General features: G+C 49.5%; 1 protein-coding gene across 6 annotated transcripts; it reads left to right on the top strand.

Annotated features, from left to right (window-relative positions):
- Window positions 1-14,755: 14,755 nt before the first annotated feature.
- LBHD2 (LBH domain containing 2) lies at window positions 14,756-25,484 on the top strand. 6 transcript variants are annotated; one of them, XM_081292982.1, is made up of 6 exons: window positions 14,756-14,817; window positions 16,469-16,548; window positions 22,037-22,122; window positions 23,838-23,997; window positions 24,361-24,407; window positions 25,172-25,484. In XM_081292982.1, exons 3-6 carry the CDS (start codon window positions 22,054-22,056, stop codon window positions 25,307-25,309), a joined length of 414 nt encoding a protein of 137 aa, XP_081149108.1. In that variant the 5' UTR covers window positions 14,756-14,817; window positions 16,469-16,548; window positions 22,037-22,053; the 3' UTR covers window positions 25,310-25,484. The 6 variants fall into 6 exon arrangements, with proteins under 6 accessions (XP_081149108.1, XP_081149107.1, XP_081149112.1 ...); XM_081292981.1 differs by having other exon boundaries at window positions 14,762-15,365; XM_081292986.1 differs by lacking the exon at window positions 24,361-24,407 and having other exon boundaries at window positions 14,762-15,365.
- The last annotated feature ends 577 nt before the right edge of the window (window positions 25,485-26,061 follow it).

The raw sequence follows: 26,061 nt of genomic DNA on the forward strand, positions 1-26,061 counted from the left end.
GAGCCCAGTGCACGAGTGAGTCCAGGAAGCACGCAGTGGAGGCGAGGAGCCCTCCCTCTTTATGCTAAATAGCACACAGGAATTCTGCTTTCCTTCCTGTGACCTTGGCCTCAAGTCCAAGAAAGGAATGCTTCCCTCAGGAAACACAGTCATGGTTTCAACAGACAGATCCCAGCTGAGGCTGCCCCTCCCCTTACCAGCTATGTTGGTCCTGCCTCAAGCCAACAGGAAAGGGACCCTCAGTCCCCACCATCAGGGGGATGTGAATTGGTTCTGCGGGATGTGAAGCCCAGGGGCTTTGCTGAGGCACTTCTGACTGTTTCTTGCTAATAATTCTTAACACTGGGGAAGGGAAGGGAGGTCATTAGGGACAGGCCCAGAGAGGACCCAGATCTTGAATAAATAAAAGTTTGGGTCATCCCACCAAGGCTAAGAAAATTGCTAGGAGCCACAAGCAAATAATATGATGCATGGCACTTTTGGTTGTAAGGTGACGCCAGCTAGCCATTGAGATGATATGATTATGTTAAGATTTACATTCATATGGAAATTGGACTCCTGCTGTTCACCTTGGCCTGCTATGGGACTCATGTTACGGGACTCCTGGAGAGTTCCCATTGGTTGGGGAAGGATAGTAGGAGGGAATTCCGGGGGAGGTCGCCCCCCCCTTCTGGTAGACGCGCGCAGGGGTGGACCGGTTTTTGGCTTGTCGGTGCCTACAGAGTATTGGCGGCTTTTTCAAAAATAAAGTTTTGTTCCTGCTTGAGTGGCTCGTGATTCTGTGCCCAGCCAGACTGAGGCAATTGGTGGCCCGGACGGGGAACGCCTGAAACTTAGAGGTGAGTAAAATTGCTCGCCCCTGAGGGAAGGCGACAGAATGGGTGACCATTTCAAAAAACAATGTGTTCTTGTTTTGATTTATTTTGTTTTTATTTCAAGCTCCCTAGCCCTAGAATTTTCTCAGGCGAACTGGGAAAAATGGTTGGCTCAAGGTTTGAAGTTATTCGGCCCTGAGAAGGAGAAAATTGATATAACCATTCTTTGCTCCGTTTTTGTTTCATTCTGCTTCGGCTTTGTTTTATCCTATCTTATTGGGTTACATTACCTTTATAGTAGATTAGAATCTAGTAAAAAACAAACCGAAAAACTGTTAAGTAAATTGTTAGAGGTCCAAACTATGGTAGAAAAAACGCTAGGTCAAGCAAAAGAGAAGGTCTCTCAAGCTATTTAAAGAAAGAAAGCTTAGAGGAAAAACAGCCATCAGGTGGAGAATTACAACAGGAGGCTGCTACTAACTCCGTTCTATCACCAGAGGGCATAATTCAACCAACAGCTCCATCTACAGCTGAGCTGCCCTCAACTCCCGTAGTTGATGGACGGAATTCTGAGGCAGGACCCCAAAGATTAGCATGCCCTGTACTTGAGCAGGCAGGAGGGCAACGAATTCACCGTGCTTTAGATTTCAAAACAGTAAAGCAATTAAAGGAGGCTGTAACAACCTATGGGCCGCAAGCTCCCTTCACGGTAAGCATGGTCGAATCTGTTACCAACTTGGACATGACACCAGCAGATTGGGCTAACATGTGTCGATCTGTGCTAAATGGAGGACAATATTTGTTATGGAAGGTTGCCAATGAGGAATTTTGCATGGAGACAGCTAGGCGAAATGCAGAAGCCGGTTACCCTCAAAGAAATCTAGCTATGTTATTAGGAAAGGGACCTTATGAGGGTCAAAGACAGCAAATTGAATATGACCCTGGCGTATACGCACAAATTGCTGTAGATGCAGTTAGGGCATGGAAAACTTTACAGGGGCATGGAGATTTACAAGGTCAATTATCTAAGGTAATACAAGGAACTAATGAACCTTACGCTGAATTTGTAGATAGGCTTATTTAGACAGCCTCTAGAATATTTGGAAATACAGAACAGGCAATGCCATTTATAAAACAACTGGCTTATGACCAAGCAAATCGTTGCTGCAGAGAGGTCATTAGACCATGGAGACATGAAGATTTAAACACATATATTAAATTATGTAGAGACATTAATGAACAAGGGCAAGTCTTAGCAGCACTACAACAGGCTTTAGATGCCAGGCCAAAAACATGCTATAATTGTAATCAAACAGGACATTTTAAAAGGAGTTGCCCCATAAGAGGAGGGTTTAACAAAACTAGGTATCAAAGGAATAGAATACCGGGTATTTGCCCACGATGCCATAGAGGGAAACATTGGGCTAATGAATGCCGTTCTCAAACCACCATAGAGGGTATTCCGTTATCAAAAAACGGACAAGGACCAAGTGTTTACCCACGATATCGTGGAGAAAGGTATCAGGCTCCATTGCCAAAAAACGGACTAGAGGGCCCAATGCCCCGGGGCCCAAAACCACAAATATACGGGGCAATGGAGGAACCCAGCAGCACCATCAAGGTAGTGCCCAGGACGCATTATCCATTAAATCCCTCATCAGACAAACTAGAGGGAGCGCAGGGTTGGACATCTGCGCCTCTGCCAGAGCAGTACTAACTCCAGAGATGGGAGTTCAAATCATTCCCACAGGAGTAAAAGGACCTCTTCCCCAGGGAACAGTAGGCTTATTATTGGGACGCAGTTCTTCTACACTAAAAGGACTTATGGTGGGGCTGGGGATGTGGCTCAAGCGGTAGCGCGCTCAACTGGCATGCGTGCGGCCCGGGTTCGATCCTCAGCACCACATACAGCACTACATACAAAGATGTTGTGTCCGCCGAGAACTAAAAAAAAAAAATAAATATTAAAAATTCTCTCTCTCTCTCTCTCTCTCTCTCTCCTCGCTCTCTCTTTAAAAAAAAAAAAAAAAAGGACTTATGGTAAGTCCTGGGGTAATTGATCCCGATTATGAGGGTGAAATAAAAATTATAGCTAGTTCTCCAAGAGGTATATCAGTAATTTCACCAGGAGATAGAATAGCACAGTTATTAATAATACCCAGCCTGCATGATAAATTTTCCAGTCATGCTGTAGAAAGAGGTTCCAAGGGATTAGGCTCCACAGGTGTAGATTGGGCTATGCTGTCTTTAAATTTAGATTCTCGCCCAATGCTAAAATTAAATATTCAAGGACATGACTTTAATGGGCTGCTGGACACAGGTGCTGACCTTAGTATCATATCTCATCAAGAATGGCCAAAACATTGGCCATTACAACAAGCCACTCAAACGCTTCGAGGCCTAGGAGTGGCAACAAATCCCCATAGAAGTGCTATGGTATTAGATTGGAGGGATCCTGAAGGATGTGAAGGAACTATACAGCCCTATGTATTGGATCATCTTCCTGTAAATTTATGGGGACAAGATGTCCTAGATCAATTAGGATTGACATTAACAAATAACATCAATCTTAACGCGCCCACTACTAGGGCTAAACGAGGCTTTAGGAAAGAAAAAAGATTGAGAGAACAAGAACAAGGTATGACAGCACCTATTCAAATAGATCAAGAAATAAATAGACATGGATTGGGTTTTCAGAAAGGGCCACTGAGACAATCAAAATTACTTGGAAATCAGAAAGACCAGTGTGGGTTCCTCAGTGGCCCCTGACTAAAGAAAAGATACAAGTAGCCCATGACTTGGTCAGACAACAATTAGCGGAAGGACATATACAACCTTCCGTATCCCCCCATAATACTCCCATTTTTGTCATTAAAAATAAATCTGGTAAATGGAGATTATTACAAGATTTAAGAGCCATTAATAATGAGATGGTACAACAGTCACTAATATGGCATTATGTAAAAATGTGAATATGTAACAGATGTGATTCTGCAATCTGTATTTGGGGTGAAAATGGGAGTTCAAAACACAATTTGAGTCAAATGTATGAAAGATGATATATCATGAGCTATGTAATGCTTTAAATAATCAATAAAAAAAAATAATGAGATGGTTATTATGGGACCTGCTCAATCAGGGATTCCTCAATTGTCTGCTTTACCAAAAACCTGGCACGTTTTAGCTATAGATATTAAAGATTGTTTCTTTTCAATTCCAATTCATCCCGAGGGTAGTCCACATTTTGCATTTACTATCCCTGCACTGAATCATGAAGGTCCTGATCAGAGATATGAATGGAAAGTACTCCCTCAAGGGATGGCTAACAGCCCAACTATGTGTCAAATTTATGTTAATAAAGCAATCCAGCCACTTAGAAATCAAAATCCTGAACTACAAATATTTCACTATATGGATGATGTGTTATTGGCACATAAAGATAAAAACACATTGCTAGAATGTTATGCCACACTTACAAACTTATTGAAAAATTATAATCTAGAGATAGCAATAGATAAAGTACAATTAAATCTTCCAATTAATTATTTAGGAGTTCTATTATCCTCAACCATGGTCCGTCCACCAAAAATTCAAATACGAGTAGATCAACTCAAATCACTTAATGACTTTCAAAAGTTATTGGGAGACATAAATTGGATAAGGCCTTATCTAGGCATACCAACAAGAGAGTTGGGACCTTTATTTGATATTCTAAAAGGTCCATCAGATCCAAATTCACCCCGCATGTTAACGCCTGAAGCAAGAAAAGCATTAAAAATCATTGAAACATATATGGAAAATATGCATTTGGATAGAATTGATATAAGTTTGCCTTTATTATTTATCGTACTACCAACAAAAAATATTCCTACAGGAGTATTTTGGCAAGAAGGTCCATTATTGTGGATACACTTATCTTATTCTCCTAACACTATTCTTACTAGATATCCTGAGGCTGTAGGACAATTAATACTCAAAGGAATAAAAGCAGCAAAGGGAGTGTTTGGGATTTCTCCCAATAAAATTATTACTCCATATACTGTGGATCAAATTGATGAGTTAGCTAATGAGTTAAATACTTGGGCAATAATCATGTGTAAAACTAGTGTTTCATTTGATAATCACTTACCATGTAATCCTTTGTTGTCTTTTTGGTCTAAGCATCCTGTAGTTTTTCCAAAAATGACAAGAAAAACCCCTATCATAAATGCTCCAAATATATTCACTGATGGGTCAAACAATGGTACAGCAGCAGTAGTTACTCCTGATCAAACTTTTACATTTTTAGTACCCAAACAATCAGCTCAAAAGGTAGAGCTTAATGCAGTATTACAAGCTTTTATGATGTTTAAAGATTCTGTATTTAATTTGTTTTCTGATAGTCAGTATGTAGTTAATGCTATAGTATCCCTTGAAGATGCTGGTAGGATTTCACCTTCTTCTACTGTTTTCTCTTTGTTTTCCACTATACAAAGTCTAATCTGGGACAGAAAAGATCCATTCTTTATAGGACATATCAGGGCACATACAGGATTGCCTGGAGCCCTTAGTTTGGGCAATGATTTAGCAGATAAATCTACACATGACATACATATTTTCTCCACAATAGAAGAAGCTATAAATTTTCATAAAAGGTTCCACGTCAATGCTAATACTTTACAAAAGCATTTTAAAATAACTAAAGAACAAGCCAGACATATAATAAAACAATGTCAAAATTGTGTGACATTTTTACCACAAGTTAATCTTGGAGTCAATCCTAGAGGACTGATACCTAACCATATTTGGCAGATGGACGTCACACACTTGCCAGAATTTGGAAAATTAAAATATTTACATGTTACAGTTGATACTTCTTCCAGATTTTTGATGGGCTCCCTTCATGCCGGAGAAAAAACTAAAGATGTTATAGCTCATTGCTTACAAAATTTTGCCACTGTGGGCGTTCCAAAACAGTTAAAAACAGACAATGGTCCTGGTTATACTTCCACCTCTTTTAAACAATTTTGCTCATCATTTGGCATTACTCACATAACAGGAATTCCATACAATCCACAAGGACAAGGCATAGTTGAAAGAGCTCATCAAACTATTAAAATGTACTTATTAAAACAAAAGGAGGGAATTGGAAAGGGGTATATATCCCCCAAAGATAAACTTAAAATAAACCTTTTTACTCTAAACTTTTTAAATTTGGATTCATCGGGACTTAGTGCTGCGGAAAGACATTTGTATCCAAAAAATGTACATAAGCCTAAGGTACTTTGGAAGGATATTCTAACAGGACAATGGAAAGGTCCGGATCCAGTGATAGTCTGGAGTCGGGGCTCTGTCTGTGTTTTTCCACAGGAGGAACAGCAGCCGATTTGGATTCCAGAGAGATTAACCAAAACAATTTCTACAGAAAAAGAAGATGATTTGACTCAAATCCATAACAGCTGATATCCAGAACTCCAGCTTGGCTATTCTTACATCTTCGACAGTGATCAACCAGGATGCTTTTTTCAATATCTATTTTATTATTGCTTTTCCCACATCATAAAGTTCCATTTTAATTTTGAGCTCATACAGACATAAATTAATGTTTTTCTGATCAGTTTTATTTTTTGATTATGGAGTTTTTAAACATTGCAATGGAGATTTCACCTAGGTAATCTACAAGGCCTTTACTATTGTCTTATATGTTGTATGTTATGTGTGCACATTTCTGTTTTGTGTTATATGTCTGTATGTGCATATGTCCATATATCATATATGAGGAGCGCTCATAAAAATATGGATCCCCAATTTTTTTTATTATTCACGTGATTTTAATGGTTTAATTTAATTTGGGTAAACAGCTGTTGAAGACTGTTTTAATATGTGTACAAATAAGCAGGTTAACAGATCTGTTTGTTTACTTTCACCTTTCCTTTTCATTATATTTAATAATTCTGTTCAGGATAATGTAAATTGTTCTAAAAATTGTTTTCTTAATACCTGTTGAAATGTTACTTTTTTTTTTTCTCTTTTCTTAACATCATTGTCAATCCCTATTTTCATCCCAGTGCCGGTGAAGACAAAGATGAAACCAAACTACAACTTCTTCAATAATTATCACAACAAACTGTATAAACTGATGCATCAATGAATAATAACTCAACAAGTAATGCTCAATCACTGAGTCGATTTATTTTGGGAGGAAATGGACATATTGATAGATTCCTCCACTTTGAACTGCTTACAAAACTTGCCTGGACTATGTATCACTTGTATGCATTGTGCTCTATCTGTTGATGCAGCGAATTATGGTAGTGCTGGCGTATCTTTGCTGATGTGTCACCAGTGATGCAATTTTTCCTAAAGAGCCGTCTATTGACTTGATGTCGTGGCATTTCTGTATCCTCCTCTCTTCTACTAGTGATGGTCTAATTTTGGGGGCCAACTGAGGTGGGGCAAAGAACTTCACCCCCCCACTGTTGCATAGGCCTATCCACAGGTATGGCTATATACTGGACCGGTAGTCAGTGACGGGTATGATTCAGTTGCAGTGGTATCAACCTAAGACAGGAGGCTGACGCCTAGAGGTCAGTTTTCCGATGACGGGTAAGAACCATATGTTGAATTGGACATACCTAACAGGCACCATCCCTAGCCACATTGCCTGTTGCTTAATTAAACAGAAGGGGGCAGATGCTAGGAGCCACAAGCAAATAATATGATGCATGGCACTTTTGGTTGTAAGGTGACCTAGCCATTGAGATGATATGATTATGTTAAGATTTACATTCATATGGAAATTGGACTCCTGCTGTTCACCTTGGCCTGCTAAGGGACTCATGTTACGGGACTCCTGGAGTAACAGGTTGGGGAAGGATAGTAGGAGGGAATTCCGGGGGAGGTTGCCCCCCCCTTCCGGTAGACGCTCGCGGGGGTGGACCGGTTTTTGGCTTGCCAGGGCATTCGGAGTATTGGCGGCTTTTTCAAAAATAAAGTTTTGTTCCTGCTTGAGTGGCTCGTGATTCTGTGCCCAGCCAGACTGAGGCAGAAAATAGTGCGGCCGAGGAGTGGAGGAGGGACCTGGGGATGTGCTAGGGCCCTGCTTCCTTCTCGGCTTTTCTCCTGCCCACCATGCCAGGAGTGCCCCTGGTGCTGTCTTAGGCTTCACATAGGCATCCACTCCAGTGGTCTAATGGCCACCAGAGGCTAAGGATATTGTGTGCCCTCAGGGTTGAGGACACATTTTCCTCCATAAGATGAAGTGGACGCTGAAGGACTCAGAGGGTGGGTAGTTTGCTTTCCCCTTCCAGAGCCCGCCACCCAGCTCTGTAGCCCAAGAGGGTTGTCCCCACGGGCCACCTTGCCCTCTGACTCCTGGACAGCTCTGGCATGCAGAGAGAGCCAGGTGAGAGTGAGGGGGTGTTTCCTCCCCAGGCAGCTGACAGCACAGCTCCTGTATGGGGCCCCTCTCTTGTGGTCTCCTGTCTCAGGTCACTCTTTCCTCTGGTCACCCCTAGAGGAACAGAATTGGTAACAGCAGCACATCTCTCTGACCTGCCTGGGCCCTGCCCACACACAGAGCAGGCCACTCACACGGTCTTTTCAGTTTCCCTGCACTGGGTGACCCCTGCAGGGCCCCTGGCTGATATGGTCATTGCAACGTTATTTCTCACTTAAAAATGAAAGCTGACAGCCTGGCACGGTGGCACACGCCTGTGATCCCAGTGACTCAGGAAGCTAAGGCAGGAGGATCCCAAGTGCCAGGCCAGCCTCAGCAACTTATTGAGGCCCTGTCTCAAATAAAAAATAAAAAGGGTTGAGGTGTGGCTCCCTGGTCGAGCCCCTGGGTTCAGTCCCCAGCCGGGGAGGATATAGAATCGCTTGTTCCAACCAGGAGGAGCATGGAGCAGCCACTCCGCAGCCTGTTGGTGTGAGGATGCAGGAGCATCCAGTCCTAGGGACAAACCACAGAGGAGAGATAAGCAGAATTTTGGGGAGAGGTGACTGAAGAAAGTGGATAGGGTAGCTAGTGATGTGATGTGGGCTTACCTACAGACCCCAGCAGAGCTATGCAGGCCTCTCTTCCTCTCCTCTCTTGGGTCAAAGGAGATCCAAGCAAGAAGGAGGCAGTCCTGCAAGGCTTCTGGGCAGAGGAACCCCTAGGCACAGCAAGCACAAGGTGGCCAGGGTGCATGGACGGGCGGAGAGGTGAGCCAGGCCAGACCCCACAGGCCCAGATTCATCTAGGTGGGTGGTGGCAGGCGGGATGAGAGTGTCTGAGCAGACCCTACCTCCCTGCCATTGCCTGCCTGGTCCTGCCACCGCTGTGACCCTGGCAGTGGCTCTTGAGGTTTCCTGCCATCAGACTCCTTAGGTCTTGGTTCTTCCTGAAGGTGTTTGTTCTCATTCTCAACATCTGAGCTGACCACATCAAGGACTTTGAAAGTCAGGGGCACAGGCTGCTACCCTGCCAGGATCAGACTCAAAGGAAGTGCCCGTGTAATGTTTGTGCAAAGGAAAGGCAGGGAGCCGGCAATAAGGGAGGCCGGAGGAGATAGAAGGCCCCTGGGAGCCTACGGGTAACGTGTGACTGGAGTGTTAGGCTGAGGGTTGGAGACCTCTCCTACTCCTCAGGATCAGAACCAAAGGAGCTGTTATCACAGAAGCCAAGTAGCAAGGGCCAAATGTGTAATCTTGGAAAGCCAGAAAGACAACCTGGGAGGTCCACCAGCCCCCAGGTCAGGGGAGCCAGGCTGGTGACAACCTCAGAGCAGAGCCAGACAGCAGCCTGTGTGTGGGCTTCAAGGTCTGGGTGTGCCAGGCCTGTGAGAATCAGCTGCACCCTCAGACAGGGTCATCTCACCAGGGGCTGTTTGCAAAGAGCAGAGTGACAGACAGGAGGAGGTGGGGACCACAGGGATGGTATAGGAAAGAGCTGGCAGCTCAGCTGTCCCCTACATGCTCCAGGTCTTCTGATGGCCCTCGAAGCCCTCTCCACCCTCTCTAGCTGCGGCATCTGGGAGAGCACATGGACACTTGCAGACAAGGGGGACCCTGCTGAATATCTGGGCGGGAGGGAGGAGACAAAGTTGGGCTTCTCCCCAGGCTCTGGCCCTGATACATGGCCCCTGGCAGTGTCCTAACTAAAGATTACTCTCCTCTCCAGACAGCCAAGTGCAGGTGACTGTCCCTTCTGAGTTCTAGTCTCGGCTCTCTCTTCTTCCTTCCAGAGGAGAGGGGTGTCTTTCTGTCTGACCCCCAGCCCAGGGCAGGCAGCACCACCCAACCTGCACCTCCCCTTTGAGCACACTGCCTCTTGTTTCGGTTGCCCGTGAGCCCTGCCTTCTAATCCCTCAAGCTTGTCCTCTGGGAAACGCCCATTGCGTCCAGAAGCACCGAACCCAGCAGTGCCCATCAGCTGCATACTTGGGCACTCTGTGAGCTGGGCGAGGGGGCTTGGGAGTGAGACGCTGACTCCGAGACCTCCAGAACCCCATCGGAAAGGGGAAGGGGGCCCACTGTGTGAGGCTTCAGGAAAGTCACAGGGGCTAAGGTACACACAAACTGTCCTAGAGTTGTAGTCCCAGAGAGCAGCTGATAACAACAGGGATGAAAGGGCAGAGCCCGAGGCACTGATCAATGGCCTGTGCAAACACTGGCCCGGTGTGGCTCCCTTCCCCAGCTGCCTCACCCATCTCCTAGCTGCTAGAGGTGACTTCCCACAGGTTAGCGCTGACCACCTCCCTCCCTTGCTCAGAAGCCTTCCATGGCTTCGCACTGCCTTAGGGATGAAGGGGAGTCCTAGGCCAGCATGCAGGGTCCTTTGGGGCCCTTGAAAGATTCCCCTCCCTGAGCACACAGTTCAGAAAGGGGTGAGGTGGGTGTGGAGGCTGGGCCAGGAAGTCAGGAGGATTCCCAGCAATAGCCACAGATATTTTAAATGCTCTGTTATCAGCACTTTGTAGACTGGACTCCAATCCAGATGAGAACCTGAAGGGGTGGGGGCCGGAATTGACCTTACTTCACAGAGGAGCAAACTGGGGCTTGGGGGGTTGAGTAACTGCTGATAAATGGCAGGGCCTGGTTCTGAGCCCAGCAAGCTTGGCCTGCACACTCCTCGGCCTTTCCCCAAGCAGCCCATGTCTCCTTCCAGATGTAGCCCGTGTCCATGTCTCTGGGAGGAAAGATGAGCACTGTAAGTAGCACCCCTCCCTGTGCATGACCTCCTCACAGCCCCTCTCTATCCACACACAGCTTCTGTTCCCTAGCGTAATGTACAGGCAAGAAGACGGAGCCTCGGCATGGGCAAGAGACCCACCCAAGGCACACAGCAAGTTGAGGGAGGAGCTGGAACTTCCTCTTAGCTGGGACAGATGACGGCAGAGGCTTGTAAGGCTGGCCCGTCCTGCTTGGGGTGTGGACAGATGAGGCCTGGGAGGGGTAGGATGTTGCCTCTGGCCACCCCTTGCTCCTGTGGTTCTTACCGTGTGGTCTCCAGATGGGACCAGCAGCAGCACTTATGAACTTGTTATAAATATACCCGGACCCACTCGTCTAGAGCTGCAAAGGCAGGGCAGGGGCTCCTGCCACAGGCTCAGGACTGAGAATCTTTGGGCTGATTTGCTCTGGTGCAGCCTTCCTTCAGAGTCTCTGCTCTTGACCTCCTGGTCATTCACTTTTCTCCTACTGCTCACCTATGTTTGTCAGCTTTCCATTACTGTGACAAAATACCTGCTATAATCAATTTATAAGATGGAAAGGTTTATTTTGGTTCATGGTTTCAGAGTTTTCAATCCATGGTTGCTTGGCCTGTTGCTTTGCCCTGTGGTGGTATGGTACCTCATGCCAGGGCGCATGACAAAGAGAGCAACAGGAAGGGGCTAGGACTCTAATATCCCCTTCAAGGGCACAGATATTTTAAATGTGATGATGACCTAACTTCCTTCCACTAGGCCCCACCTAAAGGTTCCATCACAGACCGGAGACTAAGTCTTCAACATATAGGCCTTTGGGGGGACAATCAAGATCCAAACTATAGGAGCCACCCATCCCTGCCAGCATTGAGTGAGAACGAAGGGAGGGAGATTCAGGGACCTTCAGAGTGACATCTAGTTGAGACCCTGCTTGAGCCTGGGTAAAGGATTACACACCCTTTATCAAATTTTTTTATTTACTTATTTTATTTTGGGGATGGGCTTTGTGTATGCGAGGTACGTGCTCTGTCACTGAGCTACGTCCCCAGCCCATTTGGTTTACTTCGGGACAGGGCCTCACTAAGTTGCTGAGGCTGACCTGAGGTTTACAGTCCTCCTGCCTGCATCTCCCGTGTTGCTGTGATTGTAGGCATGCTCTACTGCACCCTACGTTACTAGTGATTCCTCATCTGCTAAAGAGTATGATAACAGCCCTGCCTCACAGGGCCTTAGGATGGAATAGACAAAGCACAGGGTGAGTGCAGTGGGTACCCCAGAACCCAGCTCTTGAGGATCATTAGTATTGGTTATGCTGGCTCTGGTCCTGCCCTCCACACCCATGCTCAGAGGACCACCCCTCAAATCGGCCTTCAAAGCCCTGAGCCAGGCCTGGCACTTTTGAACCCTCCAGAGTCCTGGAGCCTGAGTTGACACCAGGCCCGTTGATACAGGGTGTGTGGCTGAACACACCACACACACACACCTCCTAAGGATAGGCAGATGCAGAGCTGGGGGACCTGCTCTAGAGCTGCTGCTGCCGCCTGTTGGTTTGCCCTGTGGTGGTATGGTACCTCATGCCAGGCGCATGGCCCACGTTGGTGCCTTTGTTGAACAGTCACTAGAAGGAAATGCTCTACCAGGCTGAACCACTGCACGGGTGGCAGGGGGGCCAGTGAGGGTGGAGAGTTGGGCTGCTGGACGGATGTGTTGGAGCACCAGGAGGGCCATGCCTCGGGCATCCAACCTGCTCTTCCTGGCTGCTCCTGTTGCAGAAGCTGGGCAGGACCAGAGGTGGCAGGCACACCCTTGGGAGTGCCACTATGGGCCCTTCAAACTAGCCTTGAATCCTGCCCTGCTCCTACCTGTAGATGGGGCTAAAGTGGAGACAGCTGGAATTCATGAAGGTGAAGACCCTGGGGGAGAGGGAGCATGAATCCAGGGGCCTAACACCCGGCAGGGGCTCTGGTAGGTAAGGGAGGGAGGATGCCAGAGTTCCCTTGTGGCCAGCTGGTCTTGGATGGCAGAAAGCCAGCAGGCAGGAAGGGCCAGGGGAAACTAGAGTCCAACCTCAGTTCTGCCCTATTCTAGCTGTGCGCCCTGGGAGTCTCTGAGTCTCAATGTCTGCTTCTGCACCAGGGAACTGGAGGTTAACAGCCTCTGTCCCTAGTGCTGAGGTGAGGAGTAGAGGTCCTGGCTCTCCACTGGACTGGGGCCAGACAGTTTCAAAGAGGTGCTGAGAAAGATGTGCCTCTACCACCGCTCAGTATTCTGGCCACAGAGGTGGCAGGCAACCTGTGGGAGATCAACCTTGCACGTGACCGAGTCACACTCCCGACTGGGTGCTGAGGTGTAAGGCAGCATTCTGCTAGACTTTCCCCACCCTTCTTGGGTCTCCTGCATGGGTGTGTCTTGCTACAGCCCCATGGTGGAGCTACACTCACCTGTTCTTTTTAATATAACCCCTTGCCCTGTTTAGGATAGAATCTTCCATGGAAGTGCCATGCGTGTGTCCCCTTCTCTTACTGTGCCCTTGGGTGTGGCCTACCTAGATGTCAATCAACCTGCTGACAGGGGACATCATGAAGATACTCAGCCCCCTGAAACCTGACCTCTTGCCTCATTTGAATAGCTTCTCCTCAATAAAAGGGGTCAGAGTGTGCTCTCTCTCTTTCTGCGGACCCTTAAGGTCAGAGGAGCCGTCACAGCGACCCCAAAGAAAAAGGTATTGTGTCTCTTGTGTGGTTATTTCGTGCAGCCCAGTCAGCCCAGTTTCCCTGGTGTCACAACAGAGACCCGGCAGAAACCCAGTGATTTAAGTCTGGTGCAGGTCCCCACTCCAAATCAGAGTGACAACTCTCACTCAGCTCTGACACTGCACAGCTGCCTTAGCCCCTGGATTTGGTTCTTTCTCTGTAAAATGGGATAATATGTCATTCTCACAGAGGTCACGATAAAGGAAATGATCCAGTTGTAGGCAAAGCGCCTGCCCTGCCTGGTGCCTGTCCTACAGGAAGTGCTGTCAGCCAGCTAGGCTCCCACATCCCCATGCTAGGCAAACAAACAGGGCACTAGCTTTAAACTGTTTGTTACCCACGGTGGTATAGACATTGCTGCTCAGTTACCAATTATCCTGGAGAAGCATCTGTCCCCACTTTTGTGAACAGGAGCTGCTGCTTAGTGGGTGGGACTAGAGTATGTGTGAGGCTGGCCAGCTACCACTGCCAGTGAGTCCTCAGAAGGCTCTGACCCGGACCCCTCACCGTCCACACAGACACCACGATCCAGGCCGTCTTTATTCATAGCCTGATGGGGGTTGGGGTGGGGACGGCGAGAAACACAAAGACAAGCACTGTCCCCTGTGACAGGCAAGGCGAGGGTGGGCGGGATGATGACCTCGTCCAGGGTGACCTCCGCGGGCGTAGCAGTGGACAACTCCCTTCCGTTTCGCCGGCCAACCTGGTCACCTCTGAAGTGGCCAGCTCCAACTTGGCCTTTGGGCTCTTGCCGCACTGTCCTCACCACGTGGCTACCAGTCCAAAGTCACTTGTCCCTCAAGCCGGAAATGGAGCTCACCCAAACCCCAGTCACCCGGCTGCAATCCTGGGCGGCTCTGTCCCCTGGATGGATGGCGCCCAGGAACCAGATCTCCCTTCCCCGCCCCGCCGGGTCAAGCCCTCCGCTCAAGCGTCCTGGGGCTCGACCTCCTCATCCGTGCACTGGCGGGCAGGGCGTCGGTGCCGCGCGGGGCACCGGGCCCCAGCTCCGTCCGGCTGTGCTTCGGCTTCTCGGGCCAGCACCCACTGAGCCTCAGTTTCCCTGCGGTACCAGGGGTAGGGACTGGAGGCGGCGTGCAGGCTGGGACAAGAGTGTCAACCCGGCCCCTTTCCCCGGCTCTTCCCGCTTCCCGCTCGCTCTGGTGTGGGGCGAGACCGAGGGCCAGAGACCTACAGGCCAGGCCATCCAGGCCCGCGCGCCCGCGCAGGGTCGCCTCCCCTCGGAATCGGAGCGCGCGCGGCGCGAGCCGCCCAGGCCGGAAGGGGGCGCTAGAGACCCGCCGCGCAGGCCCGGAGCTCGGCCGCCGGCCCGCGGCTCCCCGCTCGACCTGCCAGCTTGGGCGCAGTCCTGAGGCAGTTGGAGACCAGGTTCCTCCTCCTGCCCCCGCTCTACCCTCACAGGGAGGGCAGATTGCCCCTCCCCAGGTGTGGCTCAGGCTGCATCTGTCCCCCCGACTTGTCCCGGGGCTCAGCGCAGGCTTCAGAGGAGGCTGAAGTGGGGGCGGGCGATGCCAGCCGCTCTCAGGGTCCCACAGGTCCTGGGAATGACCCAGGGCACTGTGCCACGCACGCCTGCACTCCCTGCTGTCTGGATTTTTATTAAGGTATCTTTAAAACCCTGAAACCTTGTTATTTACATCCACAAATTCTGTGTGGCCAGCGAATATTTAGGAGCCTGGGATTTAGTGTTGGAGCACGACAGCTGAAAATCCTTGCCCGGACCTTTCTTTGTAGTGTGGGGAGACAGTAGGAGGGGTCCAGGTTTCCTTCAGTGGAACCTCACTGAGATCAGCCGGTGCCAGGCTTTCCCCCCTTCTCCTTCTCCCTTGTGGTTGTTTACTTAGGACCAGCTGCCCACCAGCCCATCAAAGGCTGAGGGGTCAGTCCTGGCTCTGCCTCAAAGATCAGCACCTGAGGACAAAATGCAGGAAGATGATGCCCATGGCACCGCACCCTTCCAGTATAGAAGGTTGCAAAGATAAGCAAACGTATTGTCACTGCCTAGTACCATCCCCGGGAAGTCTGGGGTGCTTTACCCGAGAATGACCACCAGAGGACGACAAGAGCCAACCTTCCTGGCCCAGAACCAGACATGCTGATGCTATCCTCTCCACCAAGCTTTGGAAGGCTGTTTGTGTGTGTTGGGAGGTGCTGGGGAAGCGGCAGTCTCAGCACCTCCAGAGGACACCAGAGATGATTGGTTCTTAACCTTCCCCTGCTGCACTGGAAGGAAAAGGGAGGCCCAGAGAGGGGCAGGGACTCCCTAGACACACAGCAAAGTGGAGGTGCAACAGGACACAGAGCTCCTGCCTTCAGCTCTGCTTGTTTCTTGTGAAGTCCCCTGGTGGAGGCAGGAGGGAGAGGGGAGACCCAGAATCCGAGGCTAGAGCAAAGACAGCCCCTAAGGGCCTTGAAAGCTCAGCTCTAGGCTTCAGGCCTGTCCTTGTAGGTGTCCTACCCCCCTAGTCATCACAGCATATACTTAAGGGCCTTTCTGGAGAGCTCTAATAGGAGCAATCTCCAGGAGCTGTGAGGCCCTCTGGCAGCTAACACCTGGGATGACAACTAACACCCTAGGTGACAGTTAACACCCAAATTAAAAATTGGGAGAGCAATTCCTGCTCAAGTGGCAAGGAGGTGGGTGCTTTTGGGGGTGAGGTGGTGGGAGGGAGAGTATGTCTGCATAAAGAATTTTCTGGTCATCTAGGTGTGGAGGTGGTGCAGTTGCAGCCACAGTGACCATGGTGCCAGGAGTCTGACACATTCGCTTTGCTGCATGGCCCTAAGGCAAGCCCCTCTTCTTCTGGTTCCTGTCCTCCAGAGTGCAGCAACACATCTACACTGTAGACATTGAATGGGGGGCTCTTCTAAGACCTTAGCTAACTGGGGCATTTGCCTGCCTAAATGTATTCCAGACCTCCCTGCTGTCCCACACAGGGGACTGATTCCTCCAGGTGCTCTCGCCTTTCAGTCTTGCCTCATCAGGTCTCCAAGCTGTAGTCACAGTACCTGATCAGGCCTCTCCTGCCCCTTCCCCATCTTCCTCCCTGGAAACTTATTCAAAAGAACTTCATTCACCCCATGTCTGGGAGAGAGAGGCACTGAAATTTCAGCACAATATACATTTTACACTGGCAATTCTCTCTGACCTGTTCGCTCTTTCTGGACATCGGGCCATGAATTTGAATTGGGCATTATTCATCTCAGTGACCCCAGAATCCAGCACTGGTACTGAGTAACAAATGTTTACTATTTATTATTTTTTTAATTATTCTTTTTAGTTGTTGATGGACTTTTATTTTATTTATTTATATGTGGTACTGAGAATCAAAGCCAGTGCCTCATGCATGCCAGGCAAGTGCTCTACTACTGAGCCACAACCCCAGCCCTATTATTTTTTTTTTATGTCTTCATTTATTTGTTTTTATGTGGTGCTGGGGATTGAACCCAGGGCCTTGCCCATGCTAGACGAGCATTCTATCGCTGAGCCACAACCCCAGCCCCCAGCCCTATTATTTATATTTAATATTAATAGTTATTAATAAATGAGTGTTTCACTTACAGATTAATGGGCAAAAGAATGGTGAGGAAAGGATGAATGATGGAAATGTGTAGTGGAGAGATAGAAGTGAAAATAGTTGACAGATGCTTATGTATATATAATTAATATGAGTATATAACATAAGGATAATAGAAAAATACATGGAAGGATGATGGATGGGTGAATTACTAGGTGGTTGGATGATTGGTGGGAGATGAATGACTAGATGAACAAGTGGACTAGCAGATGAATAATGGACATAATGGTAGAATGAGTGTGTATGTAGATGGATGCGTGGATAATGGTTGGATAAGTACTGGAAACATGGCAGATGGTGATGCTAGTTGGTGGATGGATGGAAGTGGTGAATGCATCTATGTAATGGTGGTTGATTAAGTGATGATGAATAGGTCAACTGTAGATTGACAGATGGAGGATGGAGTGATATGGGTGCTGACTGAATGGATTGATGAGTACTGAATGAATCTATAGACTGTGGATGTATTGCAGATAATAGATGGTGGTAGATGCTTACTGGATGGATTAATCATGAAAGTATATATGGATAATGGGTGGTGGATAATGGTAAGTGGACAATAGTGATGAATTTATCCATAGAGAATGGATGGATGGTAGATCAATGTTAATGGATGTAGAATTGATGGCTGGATCATGAGTGATAGATGTCAGATGGAGGTGGGATGATGGCTGTATGGTGCCTGTACAGAGAATACATGCAACATATAAATGAAGCACTGTTATGGTTTGGTTAGTGTCCCCTCAAAACTCTTGTTAATGCAGGAATATTCAGAGGTCAAATGATTGGATAGTGAAAGCTATAACCTAATTATTCCACTCTAGTTTGAATGAACTGATTGGGTGGTAACTGTAGGCAGGTGGCGTGTGGCTGGAGGAGGTGGGTCACTGGTGTGTGCCCTGGAAGAGTTGTTCTTTCTGGGATCCCTTCCTACCATGAGCTGAGCAGTTTTCCTCCACTGGGTCCTTTCCCAATGGTGTGCTGTCTCACCTTGAGCCCAGAGCATTATAGACAGCCACCTATAAACTGAGACCTCTGAAACCAAGAGTCCCAAATAAATTTTTCCCCTACTAAGTTGTTCCTCTCAGGTGTTTTGGTCATGGTGATGAAAAGCTAACTAAAAAAGCACCAAATAAATAAATGAATGATTGCCACTTAGATGATACTGGGTTGTGTATCATCGTCCTTGGAGGTGTAAATGGAAGATGGATGATGGATATGTAACGAATGGATAGACTCTGACTAGGCAGATGATAATTAGATGCTGAAAGGATAGATGGTTTTTAAAATAGTAAATGGTTACATCTTAGAAAATGGATGCATGACAGGTGAATGGTGGGTGGTTAGATAGTGGAGAGATGTTGAATGGATGAAAGGTGGTGAATGGTATATGGTAAATGAATGGTTTAATGGACAGATAGATAGCAAATAGTTAGTGAATGGATGACCAACAATGATGAATACTGAATGGATAGTGAATAATAGATGGGGGACAATACATGGATGGATGGTGAATGGATTATATGGTGGATGGATGATGGTCAAGGAATGCTCACTGCTGTTTCTTGACTGTAACCAACACCTACAACAATGCCTGTCACATAGATGACACTCAGTACTTTTTTTTTTTTTTTTTAGGATGGGTGCATATAAAATTGATGGTAGATGATACTTGGAAGGTTTTTTTTTAACTCACCAATTTTTAAATTTTTTTGTTGTTGATGGACTTTTATTTATTTATATGTGTTGCTAAAAATTGAACCCAGTGCCTCACATATGCTAGGCAAGTGCTCTATCACTGAGCTACAACCCTAGCCCTTGGATGGATTTTGAATGAATAATGAATTGTAGTTTTATAATGGATGGATGGAGGATATCTAGTGACAGACATTGAATAGGTATATATGAGCTGGATGGCAATAAGAGATGGTGCAGGGTGTGTCATTGGTGGATGGATGGATGGTGGATTGTATAGTTCATAGAAATATTAATAGATGGCAGATGCTAAATGATTGATGACTGCATTATTGATGGATGAATTGTGGCTGATTGGATGAAAGCCAATGGATGACTCGGGATATATGAATAATAACTAGAGAGTAGATTGATGATTGACAGATAAATGGTAGATGGACCCACAAAATGTGGATGGAAAGACAATTGTTAAACATTTGATAGAAAGCTGCTACACAGTGGGTGATGACTGGATAAACAGTGGATGAAGCTTGGTAAATGAATATTGTTGGATTGATGACTATTTTCCTGGTTTATTGGTACTTGGCAAATTGTGGGTGTGGGTGTTGTGTGGATGAATGCATAGTGGATGGATTCTGGTTGGACAGCATGTAGTGACAGAGATTGAGGGTTAATGGATATTGGTTGTTGGATGATAGCTGGTGGTAGATAGTGGATGGATATTGGATCCTGGATGATGACTGAATGGTGGATGGTGAATGGATGGATGGTAGTTGGAGGGTGGAAGGCAGATGGTGGACAGTGGGTAGGAAGGATGATGGGTTATTTATTGATAGTGAATGATAGTAGATAATTGATAGTTGCTTTGCTCCTTTTGGAGGAAATGAGACGGAATTAAGGTGAGAGGGGCTGTGGATTGATCTCCCCACTTTGGGTTTTCAGTGCCCTTTTCACTTCTCTCTTCTGTTGTTCCAAAGGAAGGGAGTCCTATTCCTATTTCTGGCGCCACCTAATTCTGCACCCAAGTGGCTAGGGTCAGGTTCTCAGGGAACGGATTGGGGAGAATGAGGCCAAGGTTAGAAGGGGCAGGAAAGGAGCCCTGAGGGGCGGCCACGCCCCACCAGCAGAAGGCGGGAGTGTGAACCAGAGGCCGGGAGAGCTGGCGCGTGTGGGCGGAGAGTGCGGGGGAGGGCGGGACTTGAGGAGGAGAGCCCCAGGACCGCGAGCGCAGCGCCTGGCGAGCGGAGGTCCGGGCGCGAGCACCCAGCGCAGGCGGTGAGTGTGCGTGAGGCGCAGGGGCGCCCCCTCCCCACCTTTTCTGGGCGTGCGCCCAAGTGAGCCCTGGCGGCCGGCGCGGGTGGGTGGGAGAGGAGAAGGGGGTTGAGCAGGAGCTCAGGGTGGAAAGGTAGGCTTGGGTCTCTGGATCATCCCTGGAGATGGGACACTGGGATCTGGGCAAGAGCAGAACCTCTGGCGGTTGTGCAGGTGGGTACCTGGCCCTCTACACCTGGGAGCCCCTGGAGATGAGGACCGGTGCTCGCAGTGCCGCCTGCCCACGTTGGTACTGGACCCTAGCAGGAGAGGAGCAGCCCTTGGGCACCGGCCCACTCTGACTTGTTCCGTGTGACAGCTCTATCATCTCTCCGTTCTCATTCCTAGCTGATGCCCTCTCTGGTCTTCTCCAGCTCCTTCTCCTTGCCTTGGTCTCTGTGGCCAGTAGTTTCCCTGCCTTGCCCTTCTCTGGGCTCTGTCCTGGCTTCTGTGGACTCTATTAGAGATTCCCAGGCCCTGGGATGAGATCCAGGAAGGGGCTCAATGGAGGGCCAGACCTGGGACCATGGGTCATGGAGGCATGCCATGGGCTCTCGGACTGGGGAGCCTCTCCAGTAGACATGGACTGGCTGCTCATTGCTTGGGGATGTCCCCCAACAGTGTGTGCCCCTCTCCTTCCTGGGCATCTGTGGGACCTGAGCTGACCTGAACTGCGTGTTTGGTGAAGGAAACCTCACTTTCCAGAATAGCAGCCCCTGCCCTTGCTGGGTGCCCACAGCCCCTCATTCTCGGCCAGCAGAATGTCACAGGCATTCTATTCTGCTGGTCATTGCTCTCCCTGGGTCCAGTCTTCTTCCAGCTCTTATGCCCCTTGCCTGTGGCCCCCTGCTGCCATCCAGAATCAGGCCTCTAACTGCCAAAACCCACCCCCATTTCTGCCTCTGGCCTGGACATATCCCCTAGAGCCCACCTGGCCACACTGAAGGTGAAGAGGCAGTTGGTCTCCTCTTTCCAGAGTCCTTGGAGCTCACTTGCCCTATGCCCCACCTGGGTGGGCATGGCCACGTGTAGGCAGGATATCATTTCCCCTCTGATGGTGGGAGCTAAGGGCCTAACTGGATATGTGAAGTGTAAGAAGAAACTGGGGGGGGGGGGCTGGGGAATGTGGCTCAAGTGGTTCACCTAGCATTTGTGAGGCACTGGGTTCAATTCTCAGCACCACATAAAAATAAAATAAAGATATTGTGTCCATCTAAAACGAAAATAATAATAATAATAATAATAATAATAATTAAAAGACACGAAGCCCAGCCTTTGCTACTCCAGGTCCCTGGCTCAGAAAACCACTTGGGTCCCCCAGGTCCTCTGTGCCCTCCCCTGGCTGTTCTCTGCTTCAGAACACAGGTCTCTCCTCCCAGCTGACCTGGTTGTCTCATACTCATCCCTCAGGCCAGCAGACCTTCTTCCAGGGGACCTTCCTGGGCCTTGAGGCTAGTTCAGTCTCTTCCTTCCTACTTGTGCCTCTCTGCAGCCTTAGGCACTGTGTGGCAGCTGTCCAGTGCCCCCCTGGGTGGGGGCTCAGCAGGGAGAAGCATGATAAAGATCCTATAGGAGTCACTGTGCCAGGCAGGGTAGGGTGGGGGGGGGAGGGCAGTCTAAAGGCTTTTGGGAGGAGAGGGTATCCAGCTTCAGCCACAGTGGACACCTCATTCCTGCCCCTCTTTGTGCAGCCTGTCAAGGCAGCAGCATGAGCACCTCCCAGCCCACCTTGTCAGAGCTAAGCCCTGTTGAGGGAACCGGAGGCCCAGAAGGGAAGGTAAGTGGTTGAGGTGTGGGGTGAGGGGACAGAAGATAGTCAGCCTCAAGCACTGGCTCATGACTTGGGCAGGCCTCTCTTCACTGCTGGCCTCAGTTTACCCATCAGGTGGGGGAGGTCGTTGCTTTTTTTTATTGAAGTCTGGTACAGAAAGCAATTGAAGGTGAGCCATCCTGACTTACTTAGCACCCCTATGGATTTGGGAACACCAGAACCTGTTCCCCAAGATTAAGAGCATACTCTATTCTCTGTTGGGTGATGCAATACCAAGGGCCTGCCTTCAACTTGTTTCTGGGAGTGGACCATAGAAGCAGCAAAGACCTGACTGAGGTCTCTGCACAGAGGAAGCAGCCTGGGTGCTTTGGGTTCCAGTGCTGGGCCAGGAGCCCTGGAGCCAGCAGAGAGCAGCCCAGAGTTGCACAGGGCCATCCTGGAATCTGGGGCCACCGCACAGCTGTCTTGCAAACTCTGCCAGTCTGGGCCCCTGCCAAGAGCCATAGCCAAGTAAAAATGATTCCTGTTTGAGTGGCTCATGATTTTGTGCCCAGCCAGACTGCAGCAGGCCCCCTTCAACAGAGTGAGGACACTGAGCAGAGTAGTCCCCTGGTTGGGGGTGGGGCAGGAAGGAAAATGGCATGTGGGGAGGGAGACAGGATGGGAAAGGAGCCCTGAACTGACAGTGCAAGAGGCAGGGCGAGGGCCCTTCTCTGCTGTCCTTTGAAGTCTATCTGCTCTTTCATTCTACAGAAGGCCCAACCTGGTGATGCCTGTTCTCAAAACTCAGGGTCACCTGAAGTACTTGGTTAAGAGAGGGTCCTAAAAAAAAAAAAATCAAGTCATTCCTCTCTTTTGGTGGAATGAAATTGACCAAATTATGCTAAGTATACCATAGTGGGAAAAATAATAGAGGGTCCAATGTGCATTGAAGTCCACTGCCAGGTGATTCTGCAGTTGTTTAAGGACTGTTTAGCAAAGTTCCACCTGCTGTGTTCCTGCCCTTCCTTAGGGCACATGTACCATTGTGGGACAGAGGACCTGCACCAAGCAGCTGTCCTCTTAGATGGAAAAGATGGGGCATGGGGAGCTCCAGAAACAGGGAACCTGCCTAAGCCAGGGCAAGAAGTGGGACAGCACAGGCAGGTCCAGGCCGCTGGGGTGCTGAGAGATGGAGGTGTGTGAGGTAGTACTGTGGCCTCCACCTTGGAAGGTCTTGAATGGGAGGCGGAGAAGCTGAGGGCACCCAAAGGGCTGGTGTGGGCACTGAACAATGAGCTGAGAGCCAGAGCTCAGGTTGTCATGGCAACATCTTCCCAGCTCCTCTGAATGGAAGGAGGAGGCCAATGTCCCAGCAGGGAAGACCCCAGGAAGGGGTTGTTCAGGCTCCAGGTACAGGAGCAGCGGGGGTACATATCACTCCTGGAGTAACCCTGGCCTCTCCAGCCTCAGGCTCCTGTCTGTGAAATAAGCTTCTGAGAATGAGTCATGTATGTTCTATGGTGGCTCAGGGAGAGCTGTGACCCCAGCAGCCAAGTGCGCCCCTCCCTGGTGGTGGGGTGGGGGGGGCAGACCCATCTTGGGGATACCCATGTGTGTGCATGCATATTCATGCTCATGCCTGCCTGGAACTCCTAATGGGGCAGAGGGCAGGGGAGGAGTGAGGGGGCAGGGAGCCCAGGGCCTGGTATTGCCCTGACCCCTGTCAACTTTCTCTGCAGGCAGTGGGGAGTGCCCGGGAGAAGGGCCCTCGGCTGGGCCCGCGGCTGCCCTCAATCGTGGTGGAGCCCAGTGAGGCAGGTGCTGTGGAAAGTGGGGAGCTGCGCTGGCCCCCAGAGGGCACCCAGAGGGGTGCCCTTCCGAGCCAGGTTGTTGCTGCTGGTGAGTGAGGCTACCTGTGGGGGTGCTGAGAAGAAAAGATGGCCACTGTCTCCCAGGTCCAAAGCAGGGCCTCATTCCAGCCCATTCTTGAAAGAGGTGCTGAATCCCTTGAGCGTGCTCACATCCACCAGACCTGCCTCCAGCCTGTGTCCATCCAGGTTCCTAGGTGCCACCTAGCCTTGTCTCCCCCTTATCACCCTCCTCTCTCCCACCTGCAACTAAGGTCCCCTCACCCACCCTTGTGGCCCCAGGTCTGGCACCTGGGAGGTACACAGTCAGCATTTGGTGAGTGAATGACTGCACATTCTCACCCCTCCCCACCAACCCTCCCTCTCTTTTCCTTCCCTCCCTCATTGATTCAAGACCTTTGGAACACTGTACATTGCCCACTGGAGTCTGGAGGAGTCAGGGTAAATACAAGAGCACACTTGGGGACATGGTCAGCCCAATGGCCAGTTCCTGTCCTGGCAGCAGATGCCCTGTGCAAAGGCTGGAGCTTCTGGAGGACCCTGGGGCAGGAGGATCACCAGGGCCAGGCCCAGGGCAAAGGATGGCAGCAGGCTGGGCAGTGGAGGGTCTCTGGGGATGGCTCTGAAGCTACTGGGGTTGGGGAGGGGACACGAAGACTGAGCTGTGTCCTCAGAAGTTTTGTGCCTGAAACCCCCTAGGGTCTAGCCCCTAGTGAGAAAATGAACTCAGCCCCAGCCAGGGATGCTGGGCCTCCTGCCTGCCCTCTGTCTATCTGCAGACCTTAGCCCCTGGGCAGGAGTCCTTGTGGTCAGCAACACCCTATAGCTTAGGCCCAGAAGGCGTCCATGCCTATAATCTCCCCTGCTCAAAGCTTCTCACCCTTTGTCAGTTTCTGCCCAGGACAGCATCAGGGACTGCCTCTTGGGTAACCACTGGGATTAAGGTACCTGGAAAGGTCCCAGGTGTGCCCTGGACTACCCTTCACTGCCATCCCTTTTCTCTGATACATAGGGGAGGGGAGGAGTGCTCCTGCTCTTAGAGCAAGTTTTCCTCCCTCCCTAGAACTAGCATATCCCTCCTTCTCACCCCTGGGGAAGAAGTGGCTTGCCCTGGCCCAGGTGCCTGCCAAAGGCTGGCCTCAGACCTGTGGGATCCACCCAGGCTGAAGCCCTCCACCAACACGGAGGCCCTTCTATTTTTGCAGCCCCCTCCCGAAGTCTACAAGGAGCATCAGGGAAGGCGGCGGATGATGTTGGCAGTGAGTGTGCCAGCTCCATGGACCAGGCACCTCTGGCCCAGTGACAGAGAAAGACATGGAGGGGCTCTGCTCTCTGACTGCTGAAAGGGCCTCAGTCTCAGGGTGGATGGGCTACTGCACAGAGAGGGCTTGTCTTGCCCAGACACCCAGTTGGCAGAGCTTCCTGTCTCACCAGGACCTCAGCCCCTGCCTTTTCCCTCCAAGGCCCGGGTCTGGACCACATCCTCCTTGTTCAGAGGTTTGGATCAGAAATAAAGGCACTTCCTGGTCACCAGTGGGCACGCTTGGTGGAGATTCAAGGGACTGAGGACAATTTTGGTTCTACTCGTGGCCTTCCAGACTGTCCTTAGAACCCAGGCTGACCAAGCCAAAGTGCCAGGTGGGTGGCCACTTCGAGGTTTGGCACTGGGGTGGGGATGGAGAGTGACTGACTGGGTGGGGTGGGAACACTGCAGGATGGGGCTGTCAGGTGCTGTAGTGTTTACTCTTCTGCTGCCCCTGCCTAGGGACCCCCTCCCTACTGTGCCTCAGCCTAGGCTACTTAAGGAAGGACCAGCCTCTTCTACATGGCTTTCCTCTTCTACACTCCTCCTTGGGCCTTAATGGTATGATTCCTGAACCTGTCAATCCCCCCCCCCCTTAATCTGGGTGCAGTAGGGCACAGGGTTAAGTGTCCTATATCAAATTGGATCTTATTAACTCCTTAAAAAATCCCATTTTACAAATGAGGAAACTAAGATGCAAAGTGAGATGCTCAATGCCAGTTTTGGGTCTTTGAAGGGACCTTTTAGGCTAGGAGGCCACCGAGCTGGTAACAGAGCCCACACAGGAGGTTA

The sequence above is a fragment of the Spermophilus citellus genome, assembly GCF_964194105.1.
Source record: "Spermophilus citellus genome assembly, chromosome: 4".
NCBI lineage: Eukaryota > Metazoa > Chordata > Mammalia > Rodentia > Sciuridae > Spermophilus > Spermophilus citellus.